This window comes from Equus asinus, chromosome 10 (assembly GCF_041296235.1).
Source record: "Equus asinus isolate D_3611 breed Donkey chromosome 10, EquAss-T2T_v2, whole genome shotgun sequence".
In the NCBI taxonomy this organism is placed as follows: Eukaryota; Metazoa; Chordata; class Mammalia; order Perissodactyla; family Equidae; genus Equus; species Equus asinus.
This window is the reverse complement of record NC_091799.1, coordinates 37687626-37708929: the sequence shown is the minus strand read 5'-3', so window position 1 is coordinate 37708929 and position 21304 is coordinate 37687626. Positions and strand designations below refer to the sequence as shown.

At 38.4% G+C, this 21304-nt stretch overlaps 1 protein-coding gene across 11 annotated transcripts in view; it reads left to right on the top strand.

The window, feature by feature from the left end:
- Window positions 1-21304, top strand: part of FKTN (fukutin) — a 66507-nt gene that overhangs the window by 37264 nt on the left and 7939 nt on the right. For 8 of the 11 annotated variants that reach the window (XM_070519094.1, XM_014834483.3, XM_044779095.2 and 5 more), the window contains 5 exons: window positions 1854-2131; window positions 4667-4799; window positions 11147-11276; window positions 17654-17787; window positions 19272-19399. In XM_070519094.1, coding sequence (XP_070375195.1) covers window positions 1854-2131; window positions 4667-4799; window positions 11147-11276; window positions 17654-17787; window positions 19272-19399 — 803 coding nt within the window. Of the gene's footprint in view, window positions 1-1853; window positions 2132-4666; window positions 4800-11146; window positions 11277-17653; window positions 17788-19243; window positions 19400-21304 lie in introns of all 11 variants that reach the window. The other 3 variants (XR_011506305.1, XM_070519091.1, XM_070519095.1) reach the window with 3 other exon arrangements.

Below are 21304 nucleotides of genomic sequence, written 5' to 3'. Positions count from 1 at the left end.
TACATGTGTCCTCCTGCTGTGGCAGGGTTGCTGTTGCTGCAGGGAGTTTAGGCTGTCCCCCTGGCCAGCTGGTTGTAATGCTCAGCTGCATGTGCCTGCTCTGGACCCTTCAGTCACTTTATTGGGTTTGGGGAGCCCCGGCACAGTTGGCTGCAAGGTCTAATATCACATTCCTGTTGCAGTTTTTAAGTTAAGTGAGTAGGCCCCCAGTGTGGCTGGTTGCTAGGCTCAGGAGCTTACAACTGCTATAGGTCTCCAGCCTGCAAGGCTCTTGTCACCTCTCTCAGGATCACAGTTGAGTGGGGCTGGCCCCAGGCATGGGAACACTCAGTTGTTTCAGGCTTTGGAAGGTGAGGCCAATCCCCTATGTGACTGTTTGCGTTGCAGAAGTTTGTTGCAGCTGCCAAGCCCCACTGCCCACAGGGCCACATACCTGGTCAACACAGTCCTGCCCCATGCATGTTCCCTGACCCACTGAAGTAGATACAGTCACCCCACTACAGAGGCCCCAAACACTCCACCAATGCCCCACACACTCCACCCACTCTTCAAGCGTGTCCTGCCCCTCAGAAGCGGAGCCACTCACCTGGCTGCAGAGGTTCTCTACACTCTGCCTGCGTGGGCCCACAAGTTGCCTGAGGGCTTGCTGTTGGGTGGGGCCAGTCTTTAGGGCAGGCTGCCCACCCTGGCTGAGCTGGATTCGATTGGTGCTCTAGGGGTGATGCAGACCCTGGGCTAACAGGCCAGGGGGAGAACTCCAATGGCATCCGCCAGCATCTGTGTCAGAATGCCTGTACTAGGTCACAGTAATGGCTGCTACCAATGTCTCAGTCCCTGAAGAGATCTCACCTCTCACTTAGATGCACCCAGAGCCTATCTGTGTACCTTTCTTTCTGGTGATTTTAGTTTGCTCTCCGAAATGGGTGAATTGTGGGCCCTTTAAGAGCGGGCTTACCCCCCTTATATCCAACAGCTTTTTGGGGGGTATTTCCCATTGTAGTTAGTAGCCAGCAAAGCCAGATATTATGACACTTGTCTCAGTTGTGCTGGGTCCAAAAGCTGCTTATAGCAGTCATGCTCACCTGCACAGGTCCCCCACTCCTCCAGAGAAGCCTTCGTACCTTAAGATCACTCCTGGCTAGCTGTTAAGTGCCATGGCTCGCAAAGGTGGCTTTTTTACCCTCCAGAAAGGAATTTCTGCCTCTTCTACCTCAGTCAGGACTGTCTTTTGTTGTGGGGGTTCTTTTTATCCAGTTTTCAGTTCTCTCTCTGGGGCAGTTGTTCCAAGAGTAGTTGTAAATTTGTTGTGTCTGTGGGAGGAGGTCAGTTAAGAATCCACCTGTGCTGCCGTCTTAACACTGTCCCTGCTCAGTCTGTTTTCTAATAATTTGCATTATGATGGCTTCTATTACAGTAGCAGTTTAAGGTGTTGGAATATAAACTATGAGATTAAAGCACTACTTTTTTGAAGCACTGTTGAAGATAAAGGTTATTAGGAAGGTAAATTGAAAATCACGTTTAATTTTAAGTACTATTCTTGTATTAACATTTACTTTATAGATACCAACCAGAGAACAATAAAATGAGCATTCTCATTCCAAGGAAGAAATTTGTATTAATTTTCATGATGAGAGTCTTTGAGCGTGTCTTCCATTCTCTGTAGTTTCTCTTTTTGGTCCTTTCCTTTATTCTCCCACCAACACCTTCCCCTCCCCACCCTCATTTTTAAATCTTCAGGCAAAGAGCAGATTAGCATAAAAATCTGTATGGCTTAATTCAGTGTAAGAATCACTTTAGTTTTGCTACTAGTATTTGGTCTCAAACATTCAAGCGTGATGTGTCTTTGGTTTTAGGAAGGCTGGTTTCGGATAGCTGAAAATATGGGATTTCAGTGCCTAAAGATCGAGAGCAAGGATCCCCGGCTAGATGGGATAGACTCGCTTTCTGGAACTGAAATCCCCCTGCACTACATCTGCAAATTGGCCGCTCATGCCATCCACTTGGTGGTCTTTCATGAGAGGAGTGGCAACTACCTCTGGCACGGCCACCTGCGACTCAAAGGACACATCGACAGGAAATTTGTTCCTTTTCGAAAGTTACAGTTTGGTCGTTACCCTGGAGCTTTCGACAGGTAAGTTTGGGGTGTAAAGGGGAAATGTGAAACCTATATTGTCCGCTCATGAATTCTTGCTCTTTTTTACATTAGTAATGAAATCTAATATATAATTCACAATAATCAGTTTTGAAAGGTAAATACTCAACAGGAAGAAACTCATGCACTTGTACACCAGGAAATATATATAAGAATGTTCATAGAAATGTTCTAATGACCCCAAACAAAACGTTGTATATTCCTAACAGTGAAGTCCTGTAGAGCTAGGAAATGAATGAGCTAGTACCCTGTGCAACAACGTACATGAATCCTACCTTGGTGAGTGACAGAAGCAAGGCATAAAAGCAGACAAATCTTATGATTTATAAAAAGTTCAAACACAGGATAAAGTATGTTCATGGATGTATACTTGCATAGTAAAAGTGGTCAAAAGGTACAAACTTCCAGTATTAAGATCAATAAATTCTAGGGATGTAATGTACAGCGTGGTGACTATAGTTAATAATACTATATTGTATATTTGAAAGTTGCTAAGAGAATAGTTTTTAAAAGTTCTCATCACAAGAAAAAAAATGTGTAACTTTGTGAGGTGATGGATGTTAACTAAGCTTATTGTGGTAATCATTTCATGATATATACATATATCAAATCATTATCTTGTATGCCTTAAACGAATACAATGTTATATGTCAAGTATAGCTCAGTAAAACTGAGGGTAAAAAGTAAAAAAGATAAATATATGTAATAATAATATAATACAAATATTGAAAAAAAAAAAGAGTAAGGAAGAGACACCAGAAAAGACAAAAGAGGATTCCTCTCTAGGGCGATGGATGGAGTGTGATCTGGTAGGACATAGAGAACTGAAGGGAAACTGAAGAAATTCCGTTTCTGTGGTGGATACATGGATGTTTGGCTTCATAATTCATTATTTTGTGCCTTTATGTTTTATGTGCTTTCCCGTATATTTTTTAAAAACTATGTGCAAAAATATATCTTTAGCTGTCACTTAACGATAAAAAGGTTTCATATGAGAAACAGTTGTTTGCAGGGACTGATGTAAAATTTGATGAGCTATAGTTTATGATATTAACAGTTGCAGGATAAAAAAGATACTCTTGAAGTTAGACATTGAGTACCAAGTTTCTGACCGAGAGTGGCACGTTTTCTCCTTTTGAAGTCACTAATGGTGATGTTACAGTGTGCTTTGAATACTAGAATCTGACGTGAAGGTAGCAGTAAACATTTCTCTTTTGCCTTAAAGTTTACCATATTTATAAGAATTTTCATATTGAAAACTCTTTATTGGCAAGTTCCAGGGAGACATTTCTCATTTGTTACACTTGAGAAGTGTAAGAGTATGTTTATTCTTGCCTTCCTATTAATACTTAAAATCGCATATTTGAGAAACAACTGAAAAGGGTATTCAAAACTGGAGACTTCTACATTTTTTGTGTGTATATGAAGTCAAACCTTTTCTGATCCAACCCAAAAATTTTAGAAATGTAATCACCAAAAAAAAGTAAAAGTGAAAAAAAACCTTTATTATTAATATTGGCTCCTTTTATTAATGATTTTAGTCAAAATCTTTTTTTTTTTAAAGATTGGCACCTGAGCTTAACATCTGTTGCTGATCTTTTTTTGTCTTCTCCCCAAAGCCCCCCAGTACATGCTTAGAACATACATGTATATTCTAGATCTGGGTCCTTCTGGCTCTGATATGTGGTACACTGCTTCAGCATGGCTTGATTAGCGGTGCCGTGTCCGCGCCCAGAATCTGAACTGGTGAAACCCTGGACCGCTGAAGCGGAGCACGTGAACTTAACCACTCGGCCAAGGGGTCAGCCCCCTAGTCAAAATCTTGTCACTATTCTCTTACCACTTGTATGTCTATTTTTTCTCATTCTATATTTCAAATAAGCTTATTTAGGAAGATATTACTTTTTAGTTTTTTAAAGCCTCGAAAATTTATTTCAAAGTTTACTAATTCAATAAAGTTCAAATTGGTCAGTCAATAAATGCTTATTACATATATGTGTTCCAGTTCCTAGATAAAAAATCCATTTCTACGTTACATAATTTTATATAAAGAGGAATAGGAAACACTCAAAGAATATTTGTAGAATATGGGATCCCAGATGAATAAGACTAATTCCCAGATTTGCATTTTGCTTACTAATGAGACGTTCTCTCAGGCTGTTGTAATTTACTCATGTCTTAAGTGTTAAGAACATTTATTCTTCTGAAAGTATATTGATAGTTTAAAGTTCTGTCACAACTTTCCTTGCTTTAAATGCCAAGGTATATACAAGTAAGTGCAAAAATGTTTTAAAATACGTTAACCAAAATACTTAAACTCAATAGCTGTTTGATGTCAAATTTTCAGGTCTTATTGAAGACCTAGGTTAATTAGAGACCTAGGCTAATAAACATCTGAGGTAATTGAAGAAAATATGCTTGACGTTTAGCTGTTTTGCTTATGTTGTATATTTTAAAGAGGCTGCCAGTATTCTGGGTTAAGTCCTTGTAATAAATCTTAACTTTTGTTTTCAGGCCAGAGCTACAACAGGTTACTGTTGATGGACTAGACCTTCTCATTCCAAAAGATCCAGTGCACTTTCTCGAAGAAGTACCACACTCTAGGTTTATTGAGTGCAGGTATAAAGAAGCTCGAGCATTCTTTCAGGTTAGATATAACCACATATTGTGCTTTGTAAATTAAAGGAAATGTGTTTATTTTTAATATTTCTGGGGGAGAAATGCAGGAACTTATGAAAAATAGGTAAGAAAATATCTGTTTCGATTCATACATTTTCTTCTAGCTTGTTTTGTTTTAATTTTTTAAAAGTAGGTTAAATATTAACCTTAAGAGACTATTTCTTGCCTAGTTGAATGGTTTGGTATTTCTGGAGACCTTGTTTTATTTGGATAGACTCTGATAGCTTTAGCACTTGCCTCTGCTTTCAGTTAGGAGAGCCCATAAACTTTATAGAAGATGGTGTATTCTGCTCTTGAAGCAATCCAAGCAGGATGAAGCCACTGTAGAAGATGGACTGTCTGCATTTAGAAAAGATTTCATGGAAAATAGAGTTTTTCTCAGAGGATTGGCACTGAATGTGAATTTTTTGTGTGTTTATGAAGGTTTTTGAAGGTAAATGCTATACAAAGACCAAGTACTTTTGAACTTTACTTTATTCTGCTGCTCTAGCTTTCAATTCAATAAACATTTATTGAAAGCTTGTTTCCCAGGAACTCTGCTGACCCTGGGGATATAAGGGTGGTTTGAAGGGCATGAAAGTTCAGCTCTAAGAAGATGACATGACACAGAGATACAGTGAAAGCAGTCAAATTTACAGTGGGGTTTTGGTACCCTAATCCTTCCACTTGCCCTTTATTTTCTGGGGTTCCCTTCCAAGAAAGCTGTGTATACAAGGACAGGAGCGGAATGGGAAAATGAAGGACCAGCTCTACCATCACTGGCCAAGAGCAAATGCAAGGTTTTTCTGGTAGGCTGTGCTGGCACCCAGGACCTAGGCCTGACAACCCAAGTGGGCCTTCCTAGCCCTATTCCCTTAAACGTGTAATTGTGGAGCTGTGAAACATACTCAGTCAGCTTCGTAGATGTGAGCCGGACAACCGCAAGTGTGGACGGGCCTGCCCTAGTGGGCAGGTGCTGCCCATCATATCCCCACCACAGAGTAACAGGAAGCAGAAGAGGTGCGCGCTGTTGCTTGAACCTGACCGCTCCCTCTTCCTGCCTTAAGGGAGTTTGTCCTGGCTGCCGCCTCTGTCATAGCAGTTATCACAATGAGTTGTGAACGTCTGCCTTGTCCCCCTAGTGGATTATGTGAACTTCTTGATGGTAGGCACTGGATTTTATTCACCACTGTAGCCCCGATATCTAGCACAAAGAAAAGATCCTATAATTATGGAAAAATTCATGGAGAATAAGGTGCTCATCTGAGTCAAATGACTTTTTTACGACACTTACTAGAGCTACTCCATTACCTAGCAAGCCTTTGCCCAGACCCATTTTGATGATCTTTGCGGGAAGGCAGTGTAAGACGTAAAATGTTTGAGAAAATTGAGAAATAATCAGGGTAGTGCCGTATTTTTTAGTTCCATATTTCATTCTTGCTTTTGAAATTTTAAGGGCCAACACTCAATCAGCAGTTGAGTCAGGAATATGGGTGATAGATGCTCAGAGGGCCTATCAGCTTTCCATGACCTCATAGTTTTGGTGTTTAGAGTACCCTCACGTGGCAAGACTGTAATGCTATCTGGAGGTTTATATTCATAACAGGAGCAGGTGGAACCTGTATTCATTCGCCATCATGTTATTTAAATGTGCCCTTCACTTGCAGCAAGATGCACCTGTGATCCCTAATTTGTTTTTTTCTCTTCTGCTAATGTATTGGTATTACTGATAGAGAGTTCCAGATGGGATTGATAACCTTTTGTTATCCTTATCCTCTTTCATGTTTCCTTCTTCATCATTTCTTAGGTTAGAACCATGATTAAAATTACCAGGGGGGTCAGTTTTCAAATTAGGATGAACATACACAACTTTGACCACTTGATGGCGCCAAACTGTCTTAAGTACAACGCCTGGTGTAAAACAAGTAGGAACTAATCTAATAGATCTCATAAAGCAGCCTCTTGAACTTTCCTCTTTTAATACTAATTTTTTTTTTGGAAACATTCTCAAACTTTCAAAAAAGCTACAAATACAATACAAATAATTTTTTTTCCTGAACCATTTGGAAGTTGTTGACCATGTGCCCCACGACCTCAAATAATTAGGATTTCCTAAAAACAAGAATATTCTCCTTCATGTCTTACTATGAAAATCGGGAAATTAACACATGGATTATTACCACTTAATGCCCATTCAAGCTTTGCTAAATGCCCCCATAATGACCTTTATAATAAAAGGATGCGCTTCAGAATCACATGCTGTATTTAATGTTTTAATTTTCCTGTCCCTTTAGTCTCCTTCAGTCTGGAACAGTTTCACAGTCCTTTTTTGACTTTCATGACTGATACTTTTGAAGATCACAGGCCACAGTTTTTATAAGTTGCCCCTCATTTGGGGTTTCTCGGGTTTTTCCTCATCTCAGTTCGTTTATACACTTTTAGTAGGAATAACACAGACGTGATGCTGCGCTCTTCTCATTACGTCCTGTCAGGTGCTTCGTGGTTTTGATTTGTCCCATTACTGCTGACATTCACAGTCACTTGATTAAAATGCTGTCTACCAGCTTCACCCTGGTGAAGTTTCTGTTTTTTCCCTGTGTAATTAGTAGATATTTGGCATGATGATACTTTAAAACTATACATATATTGTCAGTATTCTCATCGAACTTTCCATTTATTTATTTATATCAGTATGCACTCATGGTTTCCTGTTTTATTGAATGGGCTATAGTCCATTATTTTCATTATTTATTTTGATCCTCAGATTGTTCCATATTTGGCCAGTGAGAACCCCTTTACGACAGCGTCTGCGTCTTTTTGACGTCTCCATCATTCTTTGAGCACTGTCTTGCTTTTGGCACATGATGTTCTGGGTTCATCTTATAATTTCCCAGCCACAACCCTTGAACTAGCCATTTCTCTGAGTTCTGGTTCCTTTTAGAAGCCACGATCTAGATTCCACATGTGCTCATTGCCATTTGGGTTTTGCTGAACACAGGCCCTCTCACTGACAGGAGTAAAGTGTGTACGTGTGTGTATTTATTTTTATATCTATAAAGATCCATAAATTCATGTTACTGTCTCTAGTTTAATTAATTTATGTTTCAATTAAACAGGATAGGGCTCATTTCCATATTTATAATTCCCTTCTCAAACAGTGAGAAACCTGACTCCTATTATCCTTAGTGTTTTATTTATTTGTTCAATATTCCATCATTTCTGCTGCCCCCTCTCCCATGTGGATGCTGTCCTCACCCTACTTGGGTATTGCTCTCCCCCACTGGGCTGTCCTCATGTATAGATACACTTCTCACCCTCCTCAGGGCCTGACTCCCCACACTGGACACCCCCTCCGTGGGGATGCCCTCATCCCTTGCTCGGGCTCTGATACCCATACCAGGCTGCTGCTGTGCTTGCTCTGCCTTACCTAATGGGTCTAGTTTGGAATATTTCAGGAAGAGAGGGGGAAGAGAAGAGGAAGTGCTGTCCTGACTGACTTTATTTACTTTTAATTATTTTCTCAATTTACTAAGAAGTTTAAAACTAGGATAATATACATTTTCCTGAACCTGATTTTGTCTTAGCAGTAACCATCAAAAAATAATTAATGAGCTTTAGTCTGTCGAATTCTGGTAAAAACCCAGGGGGGGAATCTGGAAATATCTGGACACCTGAACTAGGAATATCTAGAATGCTATATTCTTATTCTCCTTCTTCTACCAATTTGCTCTGAGACTTTGGGCAAATTTCTGAGCCTTAAGTTTCCTTATCTATAAGATGAGTGGGTACTTTGTGTCACCTTATTTATTTATTTATTTATTTATTGAGGAAGATCAGGCCTGAGCTAACATCCATCGCCAATCCTCCTCTTTTTGCTGAGGAAGATTGGCCCTGAGCTAACATCTGCCACCAATCTTCCTCTTTTTGCTGAGGAAGATTAGCCCTGAGCTAACATCTGTGCCCATCTTCCTTCCTTTTATACGTGGGACACCTGCCACAGCATGGCTTGTTAAGCAGTGTGCATGTCTGCGCCTGGGATCCTAACCTGTGAATCCCAGGCCACTGGAGTGGAACATGTGAACTTAACTGTACACCACCAGGCTGGCCCCTGTCACCTTATTATCTTTAATCTATGTTTTGGAGGAAGGTTTGGGGAAAGGTTGCCTGAAAAGGAAAGATCAAATGTATATTTAAATTAGGATTTTGTCTTTTTCTAGAGGCATGGTAATCCCAAGATTTATATAAGACATTTTTAAATGAAAAAAAAAAGTATATATACTGTGATTTTTAAAGTCCATAACAGATATATAAGGTATACAGGTTTATACATATGTCTGCTTTAATACATATGAGGGTCAGTTCTAAGAAGTGGAATTTCTGGGAGTGTCATGTTAGGAAAGGTGTGTCAAAGGTGGGAGTATGTCCATGCAGCATTCAGCCTCAGTAGGATGTAACTATCAGAGTGATGTTTTTGTCGAGCACAGAGTTTTTGTATCTGTTATTAAATTTGATCTTTTCAGTCAATCTGTGAAATAAGGCAAGTATTTGCTTTTAACTGATAAGAAAACTGAGGTTTCACGGTGTTAGTTACACCGTCGTAATTGTCTGAGTGTGGACTGAATCCTGGGTCAGCTAGCTTCAGGCTTTTCCCACTACAACAAGGATACGAACATGCATCTCTCCTTCCAGTCCTGTGTTCGAAGAGTAGTTCTCGTTCTGAGGATGTTTTCATTTTGAAGGGATCCCATATAATTTCTATATTCTGGAGAAGGCTGTTTATCTTCAGTAACCCCACTTTCTTCATCTTCATGGGACCTTTTGCTTAAGATCCCATAGTCCTTCTAGGAACTGTATTTCTTCCTGCTGTATTGTAAAGAAAATGACAGGATATCTTAGGATATTGTAGGCACAGGAGGGGCTTAGTCAATCATTTATTCATTTTTTCATTTATCAATATGTGTTGCTCACAGACTATGTGCCAGGCACCATTCAATATTTATACATAGAGTGATGGCGAGATTCAGTACCTGCCTTCAAGGAACCATCTTTACAGTCTAGTGGGGGAAATCTAAATAAAATCAACAATTAAAATTAAACGTGATAAGAATTACCGTAAAAGTGTATACAAGTGGTAACTATTATAAGCTCATTGAACAGATTATTTAATTTGTCTTTGTCTATATCTAGTACCTAGCATAATTCTATACCCTCTAAATGTTGAACTGAAGAGGAGCACTGGGAGAATAAATGGCATATGTCTTCCTGGGAAAATCCGAGAATGTTTCTCAGAAGGTGGAACTGAGACTTGAAAGATTTTGTTAGTCAAGGACATTTCAGACAAAGGAAACAGCATGTATAAAATGGCACAGAGGTTTGAAAAGTCATGGTGTATTTGGGGAGTTACAAGTTATTGCTGTAATATGAAGTATGAAGAGCGTGGGGATGAGGCTGGACCGGTAGTCAGGGACCAGAATGCAACTGTCCTTGTCTGCCATGCCAGGAAGTTTGGTATTTTGTCCCATGGGTAGTGAAGCATCACTGAAGAGTTTATAGTGCTTTCCTCAGTTCCAGAACACCCTACAAATGAAGAAAAGCACAAAGCAGGAAGACTACGTAAATGACTGTTATTTGTATAGAACTTCACAATTTGTGAGACATTTTTCTGTCATCCATTATTTCATTAAATCTTCACAGCAAACATGTTATTATCCTTTAATTACTGATGAGGAAATTATGTCTCAGAGAAGTTTGTTCTTTCATTCTCTCATTCATTCAGCAGATCTCCAGGCACTGCTCTAGGCACTGGAGGTACAGTGATCAACAAAAATCCTCATGGAGCTTATATTCTTCCGAGGTGAAAGGCCCAGCGGCACAGCTAGAAAGAAGTGCGACTAGATACGAACATGGATAATCTGATTCAAAACCCCGGGCCCTTTCTACTATAATATACAGTCTTTAAAGACCAATTGTGTCAGCGAGTGATGAAAATGTCGTTGAATGCATTTTGCTTCAGATATGCTTGTAGCTCTCATAGTTGGGCCTCTTTTCCCCTAACTGCCCAATCTGCTAAACTGTGGTGGCGGGAGGGAGTTGATAAAGGCGTAAGTCTCGTTCTTTGGGAATGCTGGTTATATTCCTTCTCCGTTAACTTGTCTCTCCTAGAATCTACTCTTATAGTCTTATTTTAGAAAATAAATATGTGACTAACAAGGAACTCTGAAACTTGATTTTTATGATAGAAAAATATTTAATATGGGATTAATTTTCAGATTTAATTTAGATATTTCTAGCAGTTTAGAAATGGCTGTAATAGCTGACTGCTTATTATATCTGCAGCAGTACCTTGATGATAACACTGTGGAAGCTGTGGCCTTTCGGAAGAGTGCAAAGGAATTGTTGCAACTAGCAGCCAGAACATTGAAGAAATTGGGAGTGCGGTTCTGGCTGAGCAGTGGAACTTGTCTAGGTAAAACTCTTGGTGCTTTTCATTTGTTCTTTTGTCATTTCATGCTCTTTGGCTTTAGGGATGACTGCTTGAGATAACAAAATATCAGTGATACTCAAAGTGTCATATTTATAGACAGAATAAACACAGTGCATGGAGCAAGGATTTATTGATTTCTTTAAAGAAATTAATTCCAGAAACACAAAGGTCGGAAAGCCATGTTTGTGTTTACCAAAAATTATAATTTGTGTATATAAAACTTATATCAGAACATGTAGACTATATTTGATTCTCAGGTAATCTTAACATTAGCATTTTATTATTTCTCTCCAAAGATTGTTATTGCCTTCAAAACAGAACTTCTATTCTGTTTCTTTACTTACACACCACACACACAACTTGCATTGCACCAGAAGTTTCTGCTGAGAGGAAGGTGGAAGGGGGCGTGGTAAGGTCTTCCATCAGCCTTTTCCAGGTCATTGATCGTGTCACTGCTGGGGCGTCACTGCCTTCCCACATTCTGTTCATTCTGAGGTGGGGAAGCGTGGACTTTCCAGAGCCCAGAGACAGGTTGCTATTAGACTCTGTGAAAGATTTCTGGATCTCTTTTCACTATACATTAGATCAACCTTCTTTGGATTTTAGAATTATTTAGAATCTTAAGTTTTGTTGTTTTTATTCCTTCTTGTTTATAACTGTACTTGGTTGTAACTGTAATTGTTCTTTCTTGATTATAACTGTATTTGTACAAAAATTAATTCTGCTCCTGCTTTTATAGAGTTACCGTATAATTTATTGTCCAATTCAAGGGACTTTTGAGTGTGAAAGGGAGTGCCATTAATAATTATGTTGGTACAACAGGCATAAACTGGGATATGTGGTTATCCTACCTATGAGGCTTTGTGGAAAATTCATATGGTTCTTCCTGTCTAGGAGCTTACAGCTAGAATAAGCCAAAAAAAGAGTACGTCTTACACATTTATGTGATATATACTTTAAGGGTTAACTTTTTGAAGCAAGATTGTTTTATAGACTATCATCTGGAATGCTTCTTAATAGTCATGGTTTGTTTTGAGTTTTTAGCCCCATGGGTTGTCTTGCTTTAAGGGCATTTATAAAATGAGGGAGTAAAGACTAGATGATATTTAAGGAGCCTTCCTTTTTTAATAGTTTATTATTTTTTGTTAGATGTGAATTACAGATTTTTCTCAAACTAAAGGTGAGACCTCATCCTAGGCTTCTAAAGATCTATGTTAAAATGGAATTAAAGTTTAGAATTCTAAGCAGTATGCCCAATAGCAATGCCTATAAAGATAATCGTAGATTTTTATTTACTTTTTGAATAATCTGAATGGAAGGATTAGAAGGATAATAGGGGAGACCCAGGAGCCCTTAGTAATATTAAAGTATAAATTTTCTTCTTTAGAAAATACTATAGCACCTAATTGAGAAGTAGATACATAGTAAATACCTAGAAATATATTTTGAGAGCGTGCTGAAAATTGAGGCTGATACTGCTCTTTTGTTTTCTTTCTTTTTCTTTTGTTCTTTATTGAGTTCCTAATAGTTTCCATCAATGTGAGATTTCAGTTGTACATTATTTCTTGTCTGTCACCACATTAGTGCTCCCCTTCACCCCCTGTGCCCACCCCCCACCCCCTTCCCCTGGTAACCACTGAACTGTTTTCTTTGTCCATGTATTTGTTTATATTCCACATATGAGTGAAATCATTTGGTGTTTGTCTTTCTCAGACTGGCTTATTTCTCTTAGCATAATTCCCTCCAGGTCCTTCCATGTTGTTGCAAATGGGATGAATTTGTCTTTTTTTATGGCTGGGTAGTAGTCCATTGTGTATATATACCATATCTTCTTTATCCAATCATCAGTCGATGGACACTTGGGTTGCTTCCATATATTGGCTATTGTGAATAGTGCTGCAATGAACATAGGGGTCCATATGCTACTTTGGATTGTTGATTTTAAATTGTTTGGGTTGATACCCAGTAGTGGGATAGCTGGGTTGTATGATATTTCTATTTTTAGTTTTTTGAGGAATCTCCATACTGTTTTCCATAGTGGCTGCACCAGTTTGCATTCCCGCCAGCAGTGTATGAGGGTTCCCTTCTCTCCACACCCTCTCCAACATTTGTTATTTTTAGTCTTAGTGATTATAGCCATTTTAACACGTGTAAGGTGATATCTTAGTATAGTTTTGATTTGCATTTCCCCGATGATTAGTGATGTTGAACATCTTTTCATGTGTTTATTAGCCATCTGTATATCTTTGGAAAAATGTCTGTTCATATCCTCTGCCCATTTTTTGATCAGGTTGTTTGTTTTTTTATTGTTCAGTTGTGTGAGGTCCTTGTATATTATGGAGATTAACACCTTGTCAGATATATAATTTGTAAATATTTTCTCCCAATTGGTGGGTTGTCTCTTTGTTCCGATTCTAGTTTCTTTTGCCTTGCAGAAGCTCTTTAGTCTGATGAACTCCCACTTGTTTATTTTTTCTTTTGTTTCCCTTGTCTGAGAAGACATGGTATTTGAAAAGATTCTTTTTAGTTTGATGTCAAAAAGCGTACTACCTATATTATCATCCATGAGTTTTATAGTTTCAGGATGTATCTTCAAGTCTTTGATCCATTTTGAGTTTATTTTTGTGTATGGCGTGAGATAGTGGTCTACCTTCATTCTTTTGCATATGGCTGTCCAGTTTTCCCAACACCATTTATTGAAGAGACTCTTTTCTCCATTGTATGTTCTTGGCACTTTTGTTGAAGATTAGCTGTCCGTAAAGGTATGGTTTTATTTCTTGGCTTTCAGTTCTGTTCCATTGATTTGTGTGCCTGTTTTTGTACCAGTACCATGCTGTTTTGATCACGATGGCTTTGTAGTACATTTTGAAGTCAGGGATTGTGATACTTCCAGCTTTCTTCTTTTTTCTCAGGATTGCCTTAGCAATTTGGGTTCTTTGGTTGCCCCATATGAATTTTAGGATTCTTTGCTCTATTTCTGTGAAGAATATCATTGGGATTCTGATTAGGATTGGATTGAATCTGTAGATTACTTTGCATAGTATGGACATTTTAACTATGTTTATTCTTCCAAACCATGAGCAAGGAATATTTTTCCATCTCTTTATGTCATTATCAATTTCTTTCAGTAATGTCTTATAGTTTTCATTGTATAAGTCCTTCACCTCCTTGGTTAAATTTATTCCTAGGTACTTTGTTCTTTTAGTTGTGATTGCAAATGGAATTGTATTCTTGAGTTCTCTTTCTGTAGGCTCATTATTGGAGTATAGAAAAGCAACCAATTTTTGTAAGTTGATTCTGTACCCTGCAACTTTACTGTAGGTGTTAATTAAGTTTTTGGATAGATTTTGGGGTGTTTTCTATATATAAGATCATGTCACCTGCAAACAGCAAGAGTTTCACTTCTTCACTCCCTGTTTGGATTCCTTTTATTCCTTTTTCTTGCCTAATTGCTCTGGCTAAAACTTCCAGTACTATGTTGAATAAGAGTGGTAATAGTGGGCATCCCTGTCTTGTTCCTGTTCTCAGTGGTATGGCATTCAGTTTTTGCCCATTGAGTATGTTGGCTGTGAGTTTGTCATATATGGCCTTTATTATGTTGAGATAACTTCCTTCTATCCCAATTTTGCCAAGATTTTTTATCATAAATGGCTGTTGGATCTTGTCAAATGCCTTCTCTGCATCTATTGAGATGATCATGTGGTTTTTATTCCTCAATTTGTAGATGTGATGTATCACGTTGATGGATTTTTGGATGTTGAACCATCCCTGTGTCCCTGGTATGAATCTCACTTCATCATGATGTATGATCCTTTTGATGTATTGCTGAATTTGGGTTACCAACATTTTGTTGAGGATTTTTGCATCTCTGTTCATCAGTGATATTGGCCTGTAGTTTTCCCTTTTTGAGCGGTCCTTGTCAGGCTTTGGTATCAGAGTGTTATTGGCCTCGTAGAATGTGTTAGGAAGTGTTCCATCTTCCTAAATTTTGGAATCGCTTGAGAAGCACAGATATTAAATCCTCTCTGAAAGTTTGGTAAAATTCCCACAAAAGCCATCTAGTCCTGGGGTTTTATTATTTGGGATGCTTTTGATTACTGTTTCAATCTCTTTCCTTGTGATTGGTCTATTCAGATTGTCTGTTTCTTCTTAATTCAGCTTTGGGAGGCTCTAAGAGTCTAAGAATTTATCCATTTCCTCTAGGTTATCCATTTTGTTGGCATATGGTTTTTCATAGTATTCTCCTATAATCCGTTGTATTTCTATGGAGTCTGTTGTTATTTCTCCTTTTTCATTTCTGATTTTGTTTATCTGAGCTTTCTCTCTTTTTTTCTTTGTAAGTCTGGCTAGGGGTTTCTTGATTTTATCTTCTCAAAGAACTAGCTCTTTGTTCCATTAATCCTTTCTACTGCCTTTTTTGTTTCAATAACAGTTATTTCTGCTCAGACTTTTATTATTTCTCTCCTTCTGCTGACTTTGGGCTTTGTTTGTTCTTCTTTTTCTAATTCAGGTAGGTATAATTTGAGTTTGCTTATTTGAGACTTTTCTTGTTTGTTAAAATGTGCCTGTATTGCAATGAATTTCCCTCTTAATACAGCTTTTGCTGCATCCCATATGAGTTGGTATGGTATGTTGTCATTTTCATTTGTCTCCAGATATTTTTTTATTTCTCCTTTAATTTCTTCAGTGATCCATTGGTTGTTCAGTAGCATGTTGTTTAGTCACCACATCTTTGTCCTTGTCTCAGCTTTTTTCTTGTTATTAATTTCTGGCTTTATAGCATTATGATCGGAAAAGATGCTTGTTATAATTCTTATGTTGCATTTCCTCATTGAGTCAGGTATTTCTCGAAGACTTTCTTCATTTCTCTTTAGTCTTAGTTCTCTCTCCTCCTCTGTCTGGAACATTTCAACATGTCTATCTTTGATTATGCTGATACACACCTCTATGATGTCCACTCGTGCATTCAGGGAATGTGTATTTTGCTTTATCTCTTCCATAGTGTCTTTCATCTCTAACATTTCTGATTGATTCTTCTTTATAGTTTCAATCTCTTTCGTGAAGTAGCACCTGAACTCATTGAATTGTTTCTCTACATTCTCTTTTACCTTGTTGAGTTTTTTGGTGATAGCTATTTTGAACTCATTGTCATGTAACTTACATATTTCTGTGTCATCAGGACTTGGTTCTGGGTACTCGTCATTTTCTCTCTGGTCTGGAGGTTTGATGTCGTGTCTGATGTTGGAAGGTCGAGTCTTTCTCATTCTGACATTATTTGGTTGCAGTTACAGCCTGTTGCCTCTGGGTGGGAATTGAGAGCCACGTATTCTGAGCCCTCCACCTTCAGCCACTATCCCAGGCAGTGGAGCAGCTGGGTGCAGGACAGGTGAAAGGAGAGGTGCTTTCTCCTGCGTGCACTCCGGGATTTCTCAATCAGCTCTTGCTATCTGGTCTCCTGGGGTCTTGGCTTGATGAGGTCAACCCCTGTGGAAGCTTTTGCCCCACCTCCCCCCTTACAGGGCTTCCCTCTAGGCTGCAAGGGCCCTAGGCACTCCTTGGTGAACTCACGAACGAGTGACTGCTCCCCCACTCTTTCCCTCACAGATCCTCCCGCGGCAGCGACTGCAGTCTTTAGGGGAGGGAGCAAAGTTCTCTCTTACACTGTTCCAGCTCCTCTGAGGTGGGCTGCAGCCTCTCCGCCCTCCGTTGTGTGGCTGTGTCTCTCTTTGAGGTTTTTGTGTTGTTAGAATATTTTCTGTTGTAGTATGGGTGCCCCTTTTTGTTGTATGTTGGAGGGGAGAGAGTCCCGGGCAAGTTCACTCTGCCATGATGCTGATGTCACTCCTGCTCTTCTTTCCTTTTTTTTCAATATGACCCATCAGACATGAGCTATTCAGAGCTGTTAAGTTCTACAAATTAGCATTCAGGAAAGGAATGTTGGTTAAGCAAAAGAATTAAAGTATATTTTAGCATATCTTAAAGGCAGCCTTCATCATTAGATGTTTATGATTAAAATTCTCAAAAGTAACTTAATTTTTTAAATAGATGGTCCAGTTAACATTACTAAAGCTAATCGTTTATTCAGAAATTACAATACATTATGAAAGTTTTTGAGGTTGCTGAGTGCTCAGGCCAGTAAAAATGGGTGAAAAAAGGAAGGAAGGAAAGAAAGAAGATTCTTCAATAGGTGGCTTCTGTAACCATGGATTTTAGTTTGCGATTTAATTTTTTAAAAATAAATTTTGGTAAAGCACCCTAAGTCTTATCCTATGAAAAAAATCCTCTGTTACCAAGATTATCCATTATAATAATGACTATTTTTTCCAAACGTAAGCTTAAAAAAATTTTTTTTTTTTTAGGATGGTATCGGCAATGCAACATTATTCCTTATAGTAAAGATGTTGACCTAGGAATTTTTATACAGGATTACAAATCTGATATTATTTCAGCATTTCATGATGCAGGACTTCCACTCAAACACAAATTTGGGAAGGTCAGTAATAAAAATCTGCTTTACTTCATAAGTAACATGTCTCAAAAGTAAAGTTTATATTAAGCAACTCAGAGATGCTTAAGAACGTTACATACATCATTTTATCACTCAATATTAGCCAGGATGAGTTCAGCAGAAGCTTGTTACCGCTTGTGACTTCTGCACTATTTAAGGGAAAAAAAAAATCTGGCTTTCTGTTGACAATGAGGAAGAGAGAAGGATCTTGGACTCTGGCAGATGAATTTATTGCCATTATATCAGACAACAATATAATATAATTAACATAACATATAATATACAATTAAAATGATAAGTAAAAATCCCATCTACCCTACCCAAAGTTACATTGTTTCTCGTGAGTCATTTAATTTCGTGTTTGCTTAGGCATGGATATCATGATCAACATGAAACATTCCATTGATCGCTAAGGGTTAGAAATACAGAATCATTTCAAACAGTGCTTGAATTTCTTGTTTATTTCCCATGTCCTAGGTCATGGCAATTTTCTCAGAGGTCAACTTGGAGTAGGTCATCGTGGCTTAGGTGAAATCTCCTTTCAGACACTTTGACTCCTGTGCCTTAATCCCTTGACCCCTTGCAATCACCTTACTCTTAATTTGCTTGTTCCCAGGGAGATGTTGTCCTGGAAGCAAGTAGGAGTATGTTTAGTCTCTGAAAAACTACTTCCCTCTTCATGATCATTTTAGTTTATTAAAAAAATTAATAAAATATTTTCCTGAGGTCAAAGTCAAAGCAACAGAGCTCTAGTCATTCAGCAAACATTTACTCAGCACTCACTCAGTGCCTGCCACTGTGCTCTGCGCCCGGGACACAAAGATGAATAAGTTACAGTCCTTACCCTTGAGGGTTCACTGTCTAATTGGGAGGAAAAAATGTATAACTAATTGTTCTGTGATTAGTGCTTTAACAGACAGATGCACCAAATCCAAAGGGAACATAATTATTTGTAGAATAAGTTTCTTTAGGGAAATGCTCTCAGAATTCTTTGTACCTTTAACTTTTATTTCTTCTTTTTTTCCTGTGCATAATGTAATGATCTAAGCTATGTTTATGGGTTTCTATAATACCACATTTACTTAAGTACTTATTGATTGATTGTTGATTCTGATGAGAGACTTATTTCCTGATGGTTTTACTTGGTTATTAAAGGGAGTGATTTTTCTTCGGTTCCTTTCCTTCTTTGGACAGAAAGGGGCTCAGGAACAAGATGTTCTGCCGAGTGGTAACTACTGTAAGTGATTTACTCTGAGCTGTTATCACTTGCAAGAAGCATCATTATTTTGTATGCATTTAAGAAAGAAATCAAGCCTGGCGTGCTACTGCTGCATCCCGATTTCAGAGGTGCTCCAACTTGAAAAAGCGTGCTCTCTCTGTATAACACATAGGAATCTTTTTTGTTTTTTTAATTTAAAAAAATGTATTTCTTTTGTTTTAGTCTGTGAAGGTTTTCATCTTCCCCCCAGGTAGAAGACAGCTTGGAACTATCTTTCCAGGGAAAAGATGATGTAAAACTTGACATTTTTTTCTTCTATGAAGAGACTGACCATATGTGGAATGGAGGCACTCAGGCCAAAACAGGAAAAAAATTTAAGTATGAATCAGATAAGTACTTATAAAAGGGGGTTATAGAAATAACTTTAGAAAGTAGACATAAGGAAGAAACTGCAAAAAAAAAAAAAGACTGGCAAGACTTCACTGTTAGCTAATACTTTCTCAGCCTACCCATAGAGCCCACTTACGCTTGCAAAGTGAGGCGCACCTCTAAGGACAAGCTGTGAGGAGGAAGTGCCCCTGGGTTTGTCAGCCCAAAGAGTCCTTGTGAGTAGAAGCCACAGAGTCATCATAAAGGGAAAACCAAAACAAGGAGCACAAAGACCAAGCCCAGAGCCTCAGCTAAAAAAGTGGGTGACCATCAGAGCTGTAGGAACTTAATAGTTTAACGGTAATGGGTAAGGGTTGGTAAGGAGCAGATAGTCCGCGTGAAGTCAAGTTTAAGTAAGGAAACTGGGATTGAACCAGGCTGAGACCATGAATACTGGGATGTGCCTTTAATATAATCTTTAGAGGATACTTCTTGGGCTTAACAGTTACCGTATTTTGTCAAATGTGAGATTATATCAATTGTAGGGTGCACCATAATTTTATGTGCTACTAAGAAAGAAAAAACACCGCCAATTATAATTATAAGACACATGATTCACAGATGGAAAAATTGAGGTGGGGGGCATGTCTCAGAACTGATGGAATGCAGTATCTTAGATTGGCATTTTTAACATCTCTCTCTCTTTTTTTTTTTTAATGCTGCCATAGTCATATTCTTTGATGAGAAAAGACAAAAATGACATTAGAGGAACTATGCTCTCTTTTATGATGCAGTTGGCCTGTTCTCATTTCTGAGAGTGAGAGAATGAGTGGGACTGAGAACCCAAAGAGCATGGGCTTTGGAGTCAGGCAGACCTGGGAAACCTCAGCTACACCCTAACCAATTTGCAGTCTTAGCTTTTCTGAACATTAATCTCCTCATCTATTCAATTTGGGTCTACTGTGTGTGTCAGGCACTATTCTGAACATTTTACGTGGATTAACACATCTGATGCTCACAACAACCAGAGAAGGTAGATATTCTGTGAGGCACTGAGAATTTAAGTAATTTGTTCAAGATCACACAGCAAATAAGTGAAGGAGTCAGAGAGCAGCCTGTCTCTACAGTTCAGGCTTTTTACCCCTATTCGCCATGACCACCCTAATATACCTGACATATGAGGCACTTAGCATAATGCTTAGCACTCATTAAGTTATCAGTGAATGGTGGTTATCATTGTTATTATTCAATATTATTAATATTATGATTACTAATGTGTTGTTATTATGGTAGTTATGACCAGTAGCATAAATATACCTCACCAACTAGCCGAGATTGGAGCTTCTGTCATTGAATAAATTTGAGCCATTGGCCACAGTGGGGAATGTTCTGTAACACAGAAGAGGAATTCCAAGCTCAGCCTGGTTTCTCCTGGATACTTTGATACACCCTACTGAATCTTTGTTTGAAGTCAGGGAGTCTTCATGTAAGGTTAAACTTGTCCTGGAGGTTTGATAGTAATCCAAAACCTTTGCTCACCGTCATGAAGAATTCCCAAAGTGACATGGACCCCAGAGCAATTTTTGAAACTCTTATAAAAAATTATTTTGCTTTATGACAGCAAACACCTTCATGCTGGGTAAGCTCTGATTAGAGGACAGAAATTAGTAAGTTAATGAGTATATAATTGACACTCTCACTGTGGCTAGGTGAATGGGGCAGGGTAAGTGTTTTTGACATTCAGCTATAGTTTGTTTATTAAAAATATGATAAAGTTGTCAAATGTAATGTATAATTTAGAGAGTTTTTTTAACTATAATATAGTACAGCATAGAAATTAAAGGCATGGAGCCAGTCTGCTTGCTTTTGAATTCCAGCTCTACATTTTACCAACTGTATTACCTTGGGCAACTT